At 47.3% G+C, this 18,652-nt stretch overlaps 1 protein-coding gene across 2 annotated transcripts in view; it reads right to left on the bottom strand.

Annotated features, from left to right (window-relative positions):
- LOC118014032 (carboxyl-terminal PDZ ligand of neuronal nitric oxide synthase protein-like) overlaps window positions 1-18,652 on the bottom strand; it is a 276,011-nt gene that overhangs the window by 76,843 nt on the left and 180,516 nt on the right. For both annotated transcript variants that reach the window (XM_035010032.1, XM_035010033.1), the window contains exon 3: window positions 10,830-10,922. In XM_035010032.1, the coding sequence (XP_034865923.1) occupies window positions 10,830-10,922 (93 nt within the window). The remainder of the gene's footprint in view (window positions 1-10,829; window positions 10,923-18,652) is intronic.

The raw sequence follows: 18,652 nt of genomic DNA, 5'->3' as shown, positions 1-18,652 counted from the left end.
AACCTGAGGTCCAGGCTCAGGCGGGGCCTCACCAGCACCACGGAGAGCCCAAGTGGTGACAGCAGTGAGGCCCATCAGTGAGGCCCAGGGAGATGGAGACCTACCCCCTCACCAGTCCGCAGATAGAAAGGAATGGGAGTGGACAGGGAGTGCCCTAGGGGTGACTGTCTGGCCTTCTGCCAGACTCCCACCCTGTACACGTACATCCGTAACTCCTTCCTTAGTGTCCCCTCTGCACCTGCCAAGGACACTCACAGCATGGTTGAGCCTTTCAGGAGGCCTCTGAACTAGAGGTTACTAACCCCGTCTCTCTCTATGCCTTTCCTTCCCTCACCAGTCACCCCTCCCCTTCTCTTTTTATGAATTCCTTACTCCAAGGTAATTTAAAAAGTCAACACGATAGAGCAGCTTAACTTGAGGGAAGGCTCTGCGTCACATTATTGGCTAGTCAAAACTTTCTGGAGAGAGGAAGTTGTCGTCACAAGAACGTGCCCCAAGACCTCCAATTACAGGGAGTTCAACCAAGGGTCCCGCCTGTGGCATTCTGGAACCCACCATCAGTGTAGTGAAGGTCCTGCTCCGGGCTGAGGAGTGTGCAGGGATGCCAGGGCAGGCCCATCCTTGGGAGACACAGGAGGCCCCCCCCACATGGCTTTGGCTTCAGGACTCCCTGAAAGCCTTGCCACACCTTCCTCAGAGCACACTGCCATCTAAGAGACGGTCTCCCGCCCTCCCCTCCTTCCCTTGCAGTCAGACCCACACGGAAATGTGACAGCTACCCCAGCCTCGCCGAGGGCCTCCCCACCTTCTCTCACAGGCACTGAATCCCATCTTGGCATGTGCTTTTTGGAGGACTTGGAATAACACAAAGTGAGAAAGAAAAGATACAGGCAAATCATTTTTAGCTACTTCCTTTTCTATTCTCACAAAAAATTCTCCAGTCTTCCCTTCATTTGATAACGTTTCTATAATGCTTCCTTCATGTTATCAAAATTGATCGCAACCTTAAAAGATAAACACACTAAGGCTCAGAGACGTTCACTTACTTCCCCCGCCAAGTTCACCTAGCCCGGTGGTGATGAAACCCAACTCATATACCTCTGTGCCACATTCTCCTTGCAGCTCCAAGTGATATAATCAGAGAATGTCAGTCTCCACCGCCTGCAAATGGTCAAGGGCTTGCAGGGTATGCTCTTAGAAGACCACAGAATGGGGTAAGCATGTCCTTTATCTAATGAGTGCAAATGTCCAGTGTTCCACGGGAAGTTACAGCCATTCTGACATTCCAAAATCTGCCGGCAGGGAATGTGATGTGGGAACGAGGTCAGACGTAGGTCTGCCTGGAACAGCGCCAAAATCAGAAGAGAGAATTGGGATAATTATCCTAGCCATCCTGTCCCCTCTTAGAGCCCAGAAATGGACAGGGCATCTCTGAAGCTCTTCCTCAGGAAGCCAAAAGTGGAGAAGAATTTGTACTGGCACTGACTTCCTAGACACATCACAGAGTCTGTAAGCTTTACCATTATTCATGCTCCTGGCGGCAATGGGGACTTCTCAGAAAACACAACACAACACAACCTTGCAAAGACCTTATTAACTCAGCTTTACAAGTTCTCCATGCTTCCAGACAGAACAGGATTAGTCTGAAAATACAGCTATCACTCATCCTCAGGCATCACCTACGGATACAGAAAACACATTTCAAAACTGAAGTGCTCATAAATCCTTACACAGTGTACACAATTCCTAATGTGCATGTTTTAAAATGAGCAGAAAATAAAGAGGGCCTAGAAACGTGACGTGGTAGAAGGAAGACTGGACAAAGTTTAGTCCTGGCTCCATCAGTAACTGTGTGGGCGACCCTGGGACAGGCACTGGGCCTCTCGTGTCCTCTGTTACCAAAATCTAATCATCCATGGGAGCAGACTAGATCATTTCTGAAGTTCCTTCTCCTAAATTCTGGTTCTACAATCCTAACTGCCTCCTTTTCTTACCCAATTAGATTTGAGGTCTGTGTTTCCAGAAAAACTAATGCCACTCTTTGGGCAGGAAACCAGTTCTACTGCCATGTGATATCCCAGCTACAGAGTACAGGCTAGAAGTTAAAGACTTCAGATTAATTAATTAGGCATTTCCTATATAGTAGCTTTTCTCCAAGCAGCCAGAAGAGATGAGTATACACACGCAACACTGTGGTGGGAAGAACCTACTTATTTGAGCGGACAGACCAGATTCAGACCTTGACATCACCTCTGATGGGATGTGAGGTCTTGGGCAAGGTGCTCAATCTTCTTTCGCAAAACAAGCATAAGAATGGTACCTACCTCACAGGATGGTTATGACCGTTTAATAAGTATATGGAGCATCAAACAGGCCCGGCAAATGGCAGGTGCTCAATATCAGCGTTAGCTACTATTGTTAGCTATTCTCATTACCATCTTATCATGTAATTACTTTGGTCCCTCTGGTCTTCTACCTTCCCAAACAGATGAAATAGGATTAGAGAAAAGACATGGTCCCTGCGCCTAAAGGCTCAGCCCATGGAAGAAACAGATAAATAACTCTAATGCAATTCTGGAGCTATAATAAATCTACATATGCAGATAATGCCATTAAAAATAATTTTGCTGGAAAGGGTCCATGTCTAATACCCTTATGGATCCCACTCAGTTCCTTGAACATGGCAGACACACAATGAATAGTTGTTAATGAGAACGATGGAACTTTCTAGAATATGTTAGGAGATCCCAACTAAGTTATTGGTGTACAAAAGAAATCACATGAAACTGAGGCCTTTCAGATCCTTTCATAGAAAAATCCTTTGGACGAAGTTCAGGACTAATCTCTCTTTCTTTTTTTTTTTTTTTAAGATTTATTTATTTATTTGAGAGAGTGAGAATGAGAGAGAGAGAGAGAGTACATGAGAGGGGAGAGGGTTAGAGAGAGAAGCAGGCTCCTCGCCGATCAGGGAGCCCGATGCGGGACTCGATCCAGGGACTCCAGGATCATGACCTGAGCCGAAGGCAGTCGCCCAACCAACTGAGCCACCCAGGCGCCCCAGGACTAATCTTTCTTATTCGGAAGTCCATTCCCTAGCAAATAGTGCGGTAGTGGGGTTCCAGGATTATAATAAATGATCATTATTATGTACACAGCAAAGCCAATTACCTGGGCCTGGCTGGGAGATGAAGAAAATGTAATGATTAGGAGATGACAAAGCCACTTAATAGTGGGGTTCACACCACAAATATCAACAAAGAGTCCTAGGAATTTGAGATTCATTATCTGCCAGCTTCGGTTCAAGAGGACAGCATTTTTAGATGCTTGTTAATATAACCAAAAAGATACTTTTTACATCTCAGTGAGAGATGATCACAAAATATTTGGCTATGGCATACCCTGGAATCAAGCCCCTACAGACCGAAGTCACTGAGCAAGTCCGACTGAGAATACCACCAAAGTGAGCGACTCCCACTGGGGCCTTTCAAAGCTCAGGAAAGGCTCTCCTTGTGTCTTCAAACAGGCAAGTTGACAAGAGGAGAAAGAGGGAGGAAATGTGATAGCCAAAAGTAACAAACGAGACTTCATTTGATCCAACTGCTAAGTACTTAGTTCTTCCTGATTTAAGGACATCATCACAAATCACGTTCACTCATTCAGTGAGCCAACAACCACAATAATTGAAAACACACCACACAGGCCAGGTGCCCGAGGAAGTGCTAGCCTTACAGCAATGGCCCCTGCCCTTAAAAAGTTCTTGGGAGAGCAGGGAATCCCTATAAACATGCTTCTCTCCCCCGGCCAGGAAGCATCCCACCATTCACCAGGCATAGACAGGCAGGGGGGTCCCATCCTGCCTGAGAGGATCAGGAGGCAACAACGCATAAACCCACTTGGCCTCTAGGGTCTGCTTTGTCTCTAACCCAGGAGGCTCTCAAGGACCTAAGTAAGGACAGGTGACCCACACACACGATCAGTGAAGAGCATGGTTCCAGAGCTGGTGCAGAGCATTCCAGAGGGCGAAGTGAAAGTGATCACCTGATCCAACTCTTGATAGCTGAAGCTCAGAGAGGCAAAATAACCTGCCCATGACGCCACAGCCAGGAAGGGAAGAGTCAGGACGAGGACCCAGGTCTTCTCTTCTCGGCCAAGGGCTCCTTCCAGCATGCACACTAACCCAGTGCAAGTCAGTGTGTTTGCAGGTGGAGGGGACAAGTCAACATTTTGACCACGGAGGGCAGCACAGACACTGACGAATGAGTTGAGAATGTCAGGCTGGACCTCTACCTGTGCCCATGACTGAATATCAGCCATGACTTTTTCTACACCCTCAACTACTGGGCAAGAGCTCCAGTTCTTAACCTTGATGAGGATGGCCATCACCCAAATCTGCAGACTGTTCCATTTCCTTGAAGACAAGTGTGGCATGTCTGCACTCGGCCCCTCTTAGTTCTATACACAGAGAGAAACACGCAGAGAGCAAGGTGGTGTGAGCACACTCAAATACCAGGGGCCGGCCATGCAGGAACCAAACGACACAAAGGCTGACTGCTGTGAACGTGCACACATCTGCCTGAGGCGACATAATTGAACGCTGTGATTATCCGAATCAAAAGCACGCCTGAAACAGACACCAGGAGGGGGTAGAGAAAACAAGATGGGAAGCTTCCCTTTCTCAAGCCTGGCATCAGAAGAATCAGACTGAGGAAAGACCTGTTAGATCACCTCTTTTCTAGGCCAGCTGGAGGGGAACCCATACTAGCAATTACCAGGGATGGAGTTTCAAAATGAGTCATAAGGTCCCAAGGGCTCCCTGGGGAAGATGCTTCTCTAGCTCTCATTTCTCAGTGGAAGGAGGCTGGCTTCTGGCTTCTCTGCCAGGTGACACCTCAGCACATAGGTGTCCTTACGTAGGGTATGATCTTGGGCAAAAATATTCAAGGTTTTTCAACATCAGTTTTTTCATACACACAATGGGGCCAATGTGAAATAAAGCCTAAACCCAGCAGAAGAGAAATAATAAAGATCAGAGCAGAAATCAATGAAACAGAAACCAAAAGAACAGTAGAACAGATAAACGAAACTAGGAGCTGGTTCTTTGAAAGAATTCGTAAGATTGATAAATCCCTGGCTAGACTTATCAAAAAGAGAAAGGACCCAAATAAATAAAATCATGAATGAAAGAGGAGAGATCACAACCAACACTAAAGAAATACAAACAATTATAAGAACATATTATGAGCAACTCTATGCCAGCAAATTAGATAATCTGGAAGAAATGGATACATTCCTAGAGACGTATAAACTACCAAAACTGAACCAGGAAGAAATAGAAAACCTGAACAGACCCATAACCACTAAGGAAATTGAAGCAGTAGTAAAAAATCTCCCAAAAAACAAGAGCCCAGGGCCAGATGGCTTCCCAGGGGAATTCTACCAAACATTTAAAGAAGAATTAATACCTATTCTTCTGAAACTGTTCCAAAAAATAGAAATGGAAGGAAAACTTCCAAACTCATGAGGCCAGCACTACCTTGATCCCCAAACCAGACAAAGACCCCATCAAAAATGAGAACTACAGACCAATATCCCTGATGAACATGGATGCAAAAATTCTCACCAAAATGCTAGCAACAGGCTCCAACGGTACATTAAAAGGATTATTCACCATGACCAAGTGGGATTTATTCCTGGGCTGCAAAGTTGGTTCGACATCCACAAATCAATCAATGTGATACAATACATTAATTAAAAAAAAAGAACAAGAACCATATAATCCTCTCAATAGATGCAGAAAAAGCATTTGACAAAGTACAGCATCCTTTCTTGATCAAAACTCTTCACAGTGTAGGGATAGAGGGTACATACCTCAATATCATAAAAGCCATCTATGAAAAACCCACAGCAAATATCACACTCAATGGGGAAAAACTAAGAGCTTTTCCCTTAAGGTCAGGAACATAGCAGGGATGTCCACTGTCACCACTGCTATTCAACATAGTACTAGAAGTCCTAGCCACAGCAATCAGGCAACAAAAAGAAATAAAAAGCATCTGAATCGGCAAAGAAGTCAAACTCTCACTCTTTGCAGATGATATGATACTTTATGTGGAAAATCCAAAAGACTCCACCTCAAAACTGCTAGAACTCATACAGGAATTCAGTAAAGTGGCAGGATATAAAATCAATGCACAGAAATCAGTGGCATTTCTATACACCAACAACAAGACAGAAGAAAGAGAAATTAAGGAGTCGACCCATTTACAATTGCACCCCAAACCATAAGATACCTAGGAATAAATCTAACCAAAGAGGCAAAGAATCTGTTCTCAGAAAACTAATGAAAAGAAACTGAGGAAGACATAAAGAAATGGGAAAACATTCTATGCTCATGGATTAGAAGAACAAATATTGTGAAAATGTCTATGCTACCTAGACACATTTAATGCAATCCCTATCAAAATACCATCAACTTTTTTCAAAGAAATGGAACAAATAATCCTAAAATTTGTATGGAACCAGAAAAGACCCCAAATAGCCAGAAGAATGTTGAAAAAGAAAAGCAAAACTGGCGGCATCACAATTCCGGACTTCAAGCTCTATTACAAAGCTGTCATCATCAAGACAGTACTGGCACAAAAACAGACACATAGATCAATGCAACAGAATAGAGAGCCCAGAAATGGACCCTCAACTCTATGGTCAACTCATCTTTGACAAAGCAGGAAAGAATGTCCAATGGAAAAAAGACAGTCTCTTCAACAAATGGTGTTGGGAAAATTGGACAGCCACATGCAGAAGAATGAAACTGGACCATTTCCTTACACCACACACAAAAAGTGACTCAAAATGGATGAAAGACCTAAATGTGAGACAGGAATCCATCAAAATCCTTGAGGAAAACAGGCAGCAACCTCTTCGACCTCAGCCGCAGCAACTTCTTCCTAGAAACATCGCCAAAGGCAAAGGAAACAAGGGCAAAATGAGCTATTGGGACTTCATCAAGATAAAAAGTTTTTACACAGCAAAGGAAACAGTCAACAAAACCAAAAGACAACCGACAAAATGGGAGAAGATATTTGCAAATGACATATCAGATAAAGGGCTAGTATCCAAAATCTGTAAAGAACTTATCAAACTCAACACCCAAAGAACAAATAATCCAATCAAGAAATGGGCAGAAGACAGGAGCAGACATTTCTGCAAAGAAGACATCCAAATGGCCAACAGACACATGAAAAAGTGCTCAACATCACTAGGCATTGGGAAATACAGATCAAAACCACAATGAGTTACCACCTCACACCGGTCAGAATGACTAAAATTAACAAGTCAAGAAACGACAGATGTTGGCGAGGATGTGGAGAAAGGGGAACCCTCTTACACTGTTGGTGGGAATGCAAGCCGGTGCAGCCACTCTGGAAAACAGTATGGAGGTTCCTCAAAAAGTTGAAAATAGAGCTACCATACAATCCAGCAATTGCACTACTGGGTATTTACCCCAAAGATACAAATGTAGTGATCCGAGGGGGAACGTGCAACCCAATGCTTATAGCAGCAATGTCCACCATAGCCAAACTATGGAAAGAGCCCAGATGTCCATCAACAGATGAATGGATAAAGATGTGGTATATATATACAACGGAATATTATACAGCCATCAAAAAATTTGAAATCTTGCCATTTGCAATGACATGGATGGAACTAGAGGGTATTACACTAAGCGAAATAAGTCAATCAGAGAAAGATAAGTATGATCTCACGGATATGAGGATTTTGAGAAACAAGACAGGATCATCGGGGAAGGGAGGGAAAAATGAAACAAGACGAAACCAGAGAGGGAGACAAACCATAAGAGACTCTTAATCTTAGGAAACAAACTGAGGATTGCTGGAGTGGAGGGGGGGTGGGAGGGATGGGGTGGCTGGGTGATGAACACTGGGGAGGGTATGTACTATGGTGACCGCTGTGAATTATGTAAGACTGATGAATCACAGACCTGTACCCCTGAAACAAATAATACATTATATGTTAATAGAAAAAGAAAAAAAGAAAAACAATGGGGCCGATGCTGCTGCATATGGTACATGGGGGATACAGAGAGATGGGGAATAAGACTGTCCTCTAAGGCCAAAACCACAAAGTCCCATCATCATGGACCAAATCAGAGGGACAGAATAAGCCCCATGACAGCAGATCGTGAAATGGAACCCAACCGAAAGATGATGTCAGTTGGAAGTGTGCGTGCATGGGGGTGGTGGGGAGGTGCAGGGATGGTCAGCCAGGAAACTACAGAAGTCAGTGATGAAGTCAAACCCTGGCAGAGTCTGTCGAACTGACCCCAGGACAGCATGGGCCCAACAAGGCCCCTACGAACATCCAAGGGACCCAATTATCGTGGAGCCAGAGACCAGGAAACATTCTTGCTGCATGGTTAGCGGACTCACTCCATTACTCCATTTCATGCTCACTGAACCACCTCTAACCATCTTCCTTCCCACGTCACTTGCCTTAGAGAGAGAAAACATGCTTTTCAGGTTTGTCAGGCTAATGTGAGTTATCTGGCCTGGGAAACTGTTCCATGTCTCAAAGTGAATAAAGGAACTGGTGGTCTAGTCTATACATGAGCCTCTTTTGAGCTCTGTCGGTATGAGTCTTGGACTCTGGAATGCTGATTGCTCAGCACCTGGTCGGGGAGCAGTTGAGTGAGGACACCTGAGTGGCTGATTTCCCGAGGGGACTGGGTGCCGTGGAAGCTGACCCCGTGTCCCAAGCCCTTCCCAGGAGGTCTGATGCAGGGATGCATGCAATGGGCATGGAGGCATCTTGTAATCTGGAAAGTGCCCCCACATCACAACCCCTACTTCATCAGATAGGACATAAGTGCCCTAAGCCACACGAAGGGCTGTCACAGGAAGGGCTGAGTAAAGTTACCTGACAAAGGTGACCAAAGCCAGGCTGGGACTCAGCCTGCTGAGTCATGAGCTGGGGTTGCACTGGCCTCTGTTTTTTTCTGAGGGTAACTCTCGCTTTTAAATTCACACTGTCATCATCCGTGATTTATTTAACTGGCTTCAGCAACTCTCCTGCTCAGGGACTCTTAAGGGGATGATATTCCAAAGACTGCCCCACGGTTAAGCACTGTGTGCAAGCATGTGCAGTGGGGGAGGGGCAGAAAAGACACCCTCCTCCTTCACCCCCTGGAGTAAGAACAAGATGGGGACTCCGGTCCCACTGTAGAGGTTTATCAAGTCAAAAACATTTAAGAAGTGATTACAAATTCCCTACTGCTTGTGAATTTTACCAATGGTATCATCATATTCTATTTTTTTTTCCTGTATAATTTCAACCTCATAGCCATAACACTTTCTAGAACCACCCCTGAAGATATTTAGGGAGCATAAGAGAACAAGTTTTGCTTTAATACATGGGAGACCTTGGGACGCCTGGGTGGCTCAGTCGTTAAGCGTCTGCCTTTGGCTCAGGTCATGATCCCAGGGTCCTGGGATCGAACCCCGCATCCGGCTCCCTGCTCGGCGGGAAGCCTGCTTCTCCCTCTCCCACTCCCCCTGCTTGTGTTCCCTCTCTCGCTGTGTCTCTCTCTGTCAAATAAATAAATAAAATCTTAAAAAAAAAAAATACATGGGAGACCTCTGTAAATGTCCATTTGTTCAGAGAAAAAATGGGCTACCTGAGGAAGCAGTGAAACCCCCACCACTGCGTGGTGTCCAATCATACACTGGCTAATGTTTTTGCAAGGAGGACATAGAGCAGATTTAAATCCTTGGATTGGCAAGACGACTACCCTTCAACATCTCTCTCAACTACCTGATTCTCCAAGTTTATGTCACCTACGACTATGTACCTGTCTTTACCTTCCATAAGCCCCACGCTCAAGGTCTGCCTTGATACCCATCTGAATTAACAGCATCTTAGGTTCGGAACCAAAAGCAGCTTGAGAGGTCCGTATAATGTTAGTGGGTGAGGGTGCTACCACCGACATGTATAAAACAAGCTATCATAAATAAAAAAGGTACCAGCAGAGTCAAGAAACAGAGAAACAAAACGACTCCTCCTATATCCTCAATCCTCCAAAGCCCCTTTCCGTTTCTTTCTGGAAACACACACTCTCCCCTCTGCCAATATGCACACCTAGCTTTTCCCAGGGGTTAACATCATTCCTCCCACAACACGTACAAGTAACACAAAAACAGCCACGCGTTGAAGCAATGTACGCTCACTCTCTTGTGTCACCCCGGGTCAGAGGAATGCCCCCCAAGTGGCTCAGTCCCTCCCCACCTCCCCCCACCCCCACCTTGACCACAGCACAGGCTTCCTGCACACAGAACAGCAGGGGCGGATGGGTCTTGAGGGACTATTCCAAGAGACGGGCTGAAGCAGCATCTACAGGACACACAGGGGGTTTGGGTGGGACTGGGGGTCGTTCCTGGGACAGGAGGGGACAGCTGCTAAGGAAACCGCCTCATCCACCCTCCCGCCAAACCCTCTTACTCATCATCACTTTGAACTTAAAGTATTTCCTAAGATCAAGACTCAAAGGTCCAGGTAGCAAAATGCAAGGATGGCAGGAGATGGAGCCCTGTCACCCATGGGACGCCAGCACGTGGAGCCATGGGGGTGACGAGGCCACTGGCCTCTACCTCGTCTGTCTGCCACAACTGTGGCCTCCCACCACTGCTGATGCTCTGGGCACACCACTCCCCAGACGAGGAAGGATTCTGTCTACGGAGCGGCCTAGCAGGACAAGGCATCCCATGCCTACCTTCCCTTCCCCGCTGCTCACCAGCTGCTGGGTCAGAGCCCCTTACCTTCTTCTTCTTCTTCAGAATCACTTTCACTCCATCCACTGAAACCATAATGCTCACCTTCTTCTTCTTGATGTTCTTGGCTTTAAACTCATACTGCAGGGGGAGGAGAGAAAGAAGCACAATCCAGTTAGGTCAGCGCACCTGCATGGCCCCGGCTAGCTCATGACCCGGAAGAGGGCCACAGACAGATTCTCGGGGGATGTAAAGGCAGGAGGGTGTCTCGGGGTCAGCACCCAGCCATCAGGGATGACCATGGAATGGGGTAATCCATCCTAACGAGATGAAGACCAAGCCTGCCTTCAAAACCTCATCAGAAACCCAGAACCTTCCCTCAAAAACTCATTCTGATGTTTAACGACCTCCACTAACAGGTTTTTCCTGTGTCTACGCAAATGCTGTGGAAACTCAATTCCATCTTCATTGAAGATTAAGAAGAGCTGGTACCAGTCTTCAAATCAGGGTTGTTGTTGGTTGGTTTTTTTTTTTACATATTAAAAAATTATGAATTCTAAGTTATTCTCCGTAAGTTCAAGTCCCAAATTCCTTTATCTGTAGGTCAGTTTCCAAGTTTACCCACAGCCCTATTAGCCTGAAATATTCTAGAGAATATTCTAGGAAGGATCTAATGATAGTTACAAGGGAGGGCACTGCCTCACAACCCCTCTTGCTGATTCAACCACAGACCTACCCTGCTGACAGAAAATGGCCTCATCCTTATCCCCAGACTTTTTTCCATTACATTTGCTCATTCCTAGCCATCTCTTATGCCTGTGCAGACATCTGTTATGGCTGGTGTAATTCTACGTTTTCCTCACTGAACTTCATTCTGAGCACTTGTCCAATTTATTAAAGTCATTTTCATCTGGTCCCCATCTTGGGAGCATCACTTAGCAAATTTCCCTGCCAAGCTAATGAAACATCTGGGCTACAGGTTAAACAATGATCATACAAGACCCAGAGCCAAGATCTCTACTCCAACCCACAGCTCCTCTTCTCTGGGACTTTTTATACCCAACATTCTCTCCCACCACACCACCAGCCAAGCAGCTCCTCACCTGCACATCTAGTACCTAATTATTTCTAACTAGTGTGTAGATAGAAATGAACCCAAGCCATCCTAACGAGATGAAAACATAACCTACTTTGAAAATGTCACCAGAAATCCAGAACCTTCTATTGGCCAATACTCTGATTTTAAGGAATCAACTCACAGCTTCCAAACCTGTCTGCATTCTCTCCCTTCCCATGAAATCTGAGCCGATCTTACTCTGCTGCACAGTCTGTGCTGATGCCCCCTGGCTGGCGGCCTCCTATGGACAAGGACACGACCTAACCGAAGCAAGATATTTTTCTTTATATCGTCCGGCCCTCAGCCGATGTGAGTTTCCAGTGACAGCAACATACATACATTACTGCCCACTCGGGTGGTCGCTCTTCCTACCCTGTCAACAGCTGTCCTTTTTACCAAGGGGAGCTCGAAAGAAAAGCAAACCAGAGCAGCAGACGTGCAGGAGAAAGAAAACGTCAAGCTCAGACTTTGCTTCGGAGCGTGTCTGACAGCACAGGAGAAGCGTGTTGGACCAGAGTGTGGCTCAGGGCCGGACCTCAGCCGTGCATGAGACCCCTCTCTAGGGGGGTGGCTGTCAGCTGGTGAAGGCTACAGCGTGTCTGGCATGTGCTTCAGGACCTGGCTGTGATCCGCAGCGGGTCCCCAGACTGTGCCTACTACTCGGGTACAGTGCTCGACAAACAGAAATTACCTCGGGTGGGAGAGCCAGCACGGGAATCTGCAGGTCAGCCCACTTTGGCTTCATGCCCACCGGGACAGGTGAACCGGCTACATCTGACCACACCTGCGTTTACGTCTGCTCACTGGGGCTTTCGGTCAACACAACCTTCCGCGGTGCCTCCCGTGGCCACAAGTCACTAAAATCAGGGCTGTTCCTGCCAGCCAAAGGTGTGCAGAGGGGTGCATGTCAAAGAACTTGGGTGGGAGGTAAGAGCCTACGAGTCCCAGAAATGCCAGACATGGATGAAACCAGCCCTATACTGGTCAGTCCTCCATGGCTTATCTTTGGTTCCTTCCAGAAGTTCACTCACAAGCTCCACATACTTCCTCCTTCTGCTTTTCCAGCAGTAACATTAAGTATTAGGTGTCCACGTCTAGAAGGTACGACGACCCTCCCCCAGCCCGAGTCTTAAGAGAGCACACTGCCTGCTAAACCATCTTAGAGGTCCTCTATTTCCAGAAGAATCTGGTAGCTGATCACATCTTTCTTGTTGGGTCCACGTCTTTCTTGTTGGGTCTCTGGGACACTTTTAAGAATCAAGATCCCTCCTCCCCCACCGTCCCAGGCAAGGCTGGCAAGAGGCACCCGGCCAGCACCTGGCCTGCGTATCTGAAACATTATTTCTAGAGTTCGTGTCTTGACAAGCCATGGCTTTTAATTCCCCGGTCTTAAGAAGTGAAGATGCAACTCAACGTCCTCTTCGGAACTGGAACACGCCTCTCATCCGATCTCTGTGCACAGCCTCCCAGATGACTCTTCCAGGCTCTGTGGGCACAGGGCCCACCCGTGAAAGCATGACCAAATGGCTGCCCCAGAACCTCATTGACGGTGACAATGCAGGTGTCCCTCCTGACAATAGCTGGTGGAATGCTCCGGAGTGCTTCCACACAGAGAGGGGCAAGACAGGCATGAAATGGGCCCCGTTATGGCTGCCAGTACCACCCGAGGGCCGTTTAGAAGAGCTCGTGGGCTGGACGCGTTCGGCCCCCCCCCTTCCCCCGGCCTGGTGCGCAGGTGTCTCAGACCCTTGCCAGCCCAAGAGGAAGTACTCCAATTGCAGGTCTGTTGGAAACTACAGAAATCAAAGGAAATCGAGTATCTGAACATGTGTAAATATTATCCTGAAACCGTTGGTTTATATGCCAACTGCGCTTGACTTGGACAACCCAGGTTATTGTGCTCACGGGGGGAGACAAGATGGATCTGGAGGCAGGAGACATAATGGGAAGTGACCAGGAGAACAGAGGGCAGGGGCTCACAGGGACGAGCCTTCCTTTTTCCCAGGCTGTGCTGCTCTGGGGGGGCAGGCAGGCTCGGGAGGAAGCATCTGTGTCCCGCAGGATAGACATCGAGTCTGCTCAGGCTTTGCCAGGGGGCGAGGAACAAACAGGCCCGTCGGAGCCACCAGCCTCCCGCAGAGCCCCGGCCAGCTCTGGAGGCCAAGCCAACAAGCCTGGCTCTCACCCTCCGCACAGCCAGGCTGACCTGATGTGTTTGCTTTGCCAGACGGGGCCCCACCACAAGGCCAGATTAAGCCCTCCAGGAGCTGACCTTTTAGGGAACGAAACAATGCGTGTCCTGGACCACAAGCCGCTGATGAGAAAGACCGCGGTAACGAGCCAGCAACCTGGAAACAGAGCCTGGGGACCCTGTGTCGGAACGGCGTGCGTGCCAACCAGCGGGGCCCGCGAAGGGGGTGCTGGGGAGGGGGAGGTACTCAGGGGCAACGGGAGCCAGGAGGAAAGCTCAGAAAGCCACAGGGGATAATACCGCTGGAAGGCTGAGGGCGCCTGAGAACAGAGCATATCCTGAGTCCCTGGTGCTTCCCTGTCCCCCCGCCACCGCCCACCCCCCAGGTCCCGGGACCGCCTCCTGACCCCGTGTGTCTCCGTCGCCCACGCTGGGCGTCTGCAAAGGGGCAGCAGGGGTCTGCACCAACTGAGTGTATCTAACGGAGGGACAAGCCCCGCCTGGGCTTGAGGCTGCACTGCAGACGCAGAAGTAACAGGTCTCTCTCAGGAGGCGGGAAGGGTCGGGGCTATACCCCCCCCAACCCCGCACACAACAGTCTACTTCCATGACAATGTCGAGCTCCCTGAAGAACCCCTGGATTTTGTACAGGGTCCCTGGTTCCTCAGTCACCTTGTCTACTAACGATTTGTCTGGGGATGTGCTCTCTCACCCGCAACATCCAAAGCTGGCCCCACATGCTCACTGGGAAATCCATTTTGCCCCACTCCTCCCCACTGTCCCCCCAACCCCCAGTGCCTACAGTTATGAGTCAAGATGCCCAGACACGACTTCAGCAGGAGAGGAGATTCAGTTTGCAAAAGCAGATAGGGATGCTCTTGCTGGGCGAGTCCTCGGCTTACATTCGGCTGTGTTCACTGTCCTAGAACGGGTCTGCCCGACTTCCTGGGAGTGATGGCAGGGAACTGAACGGCAAGCTCTGGTCGTGCCATCGGGCATTTTCATCACGTTCTGCCGGTAGTCTCGGTTTCACGAGCGCAAACCCATCTCTACAACCAAACCGTAAGCATCTCAACCAAAGGCACGGCCTTACTTACGGAGGTAGTAAGAACCTGAGGATGCCCATGGCCATAGCGGCATCCCTGACAAGAGCCAAAAGGTGGAGGCAACCCAAGTGCCTAAGAGTAGCCAACTGCAGAGAGACAGAAAGAAGGACGGTGGCTGTCAGGGCCTGGGGGAGGGGAGGGGAAGGGAGGAGGAGTTCATGTTTCAGGGGTATGGGCAGGGTTTCCGTTCTGGAAGCCAAGAAGGTTGGCAGATGGATCGTGGTGATGGCTGCAGGGCAATATGAATGCCATATGCAAACGCCATAGAGCGGTTTTTAAAGAACGGTGGAAGCGTTAAATGTTATGTATATCTTACCACAATAAAAAGATGAAAATCTGTAAACACAGTACAAAAATACATCCCTCATCACGCGGATCCACTTTAGCTCTGCTTGCCCGTTTCTGTCCCTCTCCCACGTGCACGTGAAACATGCCACCCTCTTCCATTCTTCCGGTTGCTATTTCCTGTGCCTGGGATGCGCTCCCCCCACCATCTGCTTGGTGAGCTCCTGCTTCTGGAATTATCCTGGGAGCCGTCTGCACAGCAAAGCCTCACAGGTCCGCTTCCTGCTTCCTCCCATGGGGCTGGGCCATCAGCGTGGATATGACAGCCATCCGCAAGCCTCTAGAATCATTCACCACCGACTGGTTGTTTACTTCCCCACTAGGCCAGGCCCACCCCCTCGAGAACAAGAAATACAACCTATCTGTATCCAAGAAAATAGCACCAGGACACAAGAGGGTGATAAATGAGTGTCAAATAAATTCATGCAGTTGACAGTGGTTATTCACAGACCCTGAAAGAAACATGACACTGTCCACGAGGGTAAAATAAATATTCCAGAAGTTAATTAATGAAGGAACAACTGAAGTTATTAAAACCTAGATTCCATCCTATGGGCATAAGAACTTTGAGAAGATCTGACTTCCTGAATTCTTCCTTATTCCATAGCACACTGCTAAGCATCTTAACTTTTGCTTGATCCATACCTCATTTAGTAAAATAATTTAGCCTCCATTATTGGTCAAGGCTGTTCCCAATCATCTGATGGCACCATCAGAGGTAAGGCATGGGGGAATGATCCTGCAGAGGAACCTCTGTTCTCTGGGCTGCCCCGCTTCCCTAAGTTCTGGCTCCTGTGCCTGCAGAGCCAAAATCTGAGGGACAGGGTGCTCAGGAACCATGGCAGCTCCTGACCCTGCTGGGTAGCTCAGTGACTTGCATTGCTCATTCATATGAAGCTATAGAAATGTGAGCAAGACACATCACTTGGCATCAGGGAAATACAAGTCAAAACCACAATGAGATACCACCTCACACCAGTCAGAATGGCTAAAATTAACGACAGACGTTGGTGAAGATGCAGAGAAAGCGGAACCCTCCTACACTGTTGGTGGGAATGCAAGCTGGTGCAGCCACTCTGGAAAACAGTATGGAGGTTCCTCAAGACATTAAAAATAGAGCTACCCTACAGCCCAGCAATTGCGCTACTAGGTATCTACCCCAAAGATACAAATGTAGTGATCCAAAGGGGCACCTGCACCCCAATGTTTATAGCAGCAATGTCCACAGTAGCCAAACTATGGAAAGAGCCTAGATGTCCATCAACAGATGAATGGATAAAGAAGATGTGGTGTGTGTATATATATATATACCCACACACACACAATGGAACACTACTCAGACATCAAAAACATTGAAATCTTGCATTAGCAATGACGTGGATGGAACTAGAGGGGATTATGCTGAGCGAATTAAGTCAATCAGAGAAAGATAATTATCAGATGATCTCACTCATAAGTGGAATTTAAGAAACAAAACAGGATCATAATGGAAGGGAGGGAAAAATAAAAGAAGAAGAAATCAGAGAGGGAGACAAACCTTAAGAGACTCTTAATCATAGGAAACAAACTGAGGGTTGCTGGGGGGGGTGGAGGAGGGATGGGGTAACTGGGTGATGGACATTAAGGAGGGCACATGATGTAATGAGCACTGGGTTATTAAATAAGACTGATGAATCACTGAACTCTACATCTGAAACTAATAATCCACCATGTTAATTAACTGAATTTACATTTTAAAAAGTGTACAAATCATAAAAAAAAAAATGTAAGCAAGACAAAGACCACAGTCGGTACTAAATCCAAATTTTGGAATATCTATGAGGTTTCCTGTGAACACTAGGTGGAGACATTTAGTTCCTAGCTATCAACCTCAAGCCCAGCGTAACTCATTTTAGCAACAGACCTGTAAGTGAAAGTTGAGTGTAAATAAAATCTCTATAAGCGGCAAAATACTTAAAAGGAACCAGAGGAGCTTTTTTTTTTAAAGAAAGGAATATTCATTGCCACTGTATCATAAATGTAGAGTTTTAAGTATTTACCCAGCTCTGTAGACCAGGAAATCTAAAACTCAAGTTTTAAATTCCGCTTGGCATACCTGATTTTTTAAAAAAGCAAAATTCCAGACCCAGCCCTCAGAGATGCTCATTCAGCAGATCTGGGGTTGGGCCAGAAGTTAGCCTTTTTGGGGGGATACTGGCGGTAATATAGATCGCACCATTGAGAAACACCACTCTAGGTCCCAGAAGTGCATTTAAGAACTCGTTCATATTTTCATTGGCATCTAGAGTCGCCTTAGACGAAATCAGTGTGTCTTGTTCATACAGGTACTATATTTTAAAGTATGGATACTACTCTTAATAATTAAAATACAGATTCTTATAAAGGCACCACTGCTCTTTGCTGTCATCCATTTCCTAAATCAAAGGCAGCTAAAATTACAACTATTATATAGGGAGAGAATTCTGCTGTGTGGTTCCTACATTGCATTTTATGCATTTTTGTAGCTCTGAAATATTTCAATAACAAAGTTTCAGGGGAATGCTTGTGCTTGAAATGTTTGGGACCACAACCATTGACCAAACATCGCATCTTAGGAACGAAGAAAGCCACTGCCCAAAGATGGCCCCCAGAAAAGTTCCTCAGCTTCATGAGCAGAAAACCTGAGTCTGGAAGCCGCTTCTTCTGACCCCTGCCCTGTCCTCTTGGTGTTGCCAACATCTGTTCTTTTCACGGCTCTAGCAAATGAAGTGATTCATCCATTCCTCCGTGCATTCAATATACATGTAATGAGCTCTCTGGTGTGCAGGCAACCCATCTTACAACAGAAAGAAAAGGAGGAAGAATTAGAAATTGACTTCACAGAATCTGGAACATTCTCAGGCTGCTCCGTGGGAAGCCTGCAATGCCTCCCTCCCCCACCCACCACCCAATTCTTTCCCACACCACTCGCGCTGGTTGCTCTCATTTCCTCTGTTGCTTCCTACCCTGTTCCACACCCAGGGACACAGGTCAGCGACCCGGGAAGGGCGCAGAATGCCAACGAGGTCACGAACACATGGCAAAGGGGCTCTCTGAACGTAGGCGGGCCTTTGCGGCAGGAAATACCCAAGTT

Source organism: Mirounga leonina, unplaced genomic scaffold (assembly GCF_011800145.1).
Source record: "Mirounga leonina isolate KUSES-001 unplaced genomic scaffold, KU_Mleo_1.0 Mir_154, whole genome shotgun sequence".
NCBI classification, from domain to species: domain Eukaryota; kingdom Metazoa; phylum Chordata; class Mammalia; order Carnivora; family Phocidae; genus Mirounga; species Mirounga leonina.
Note: the sequence above shows the minus strand (reverse complement) of the source record. Positions and strands in the feature narration are given on the sequence as shown.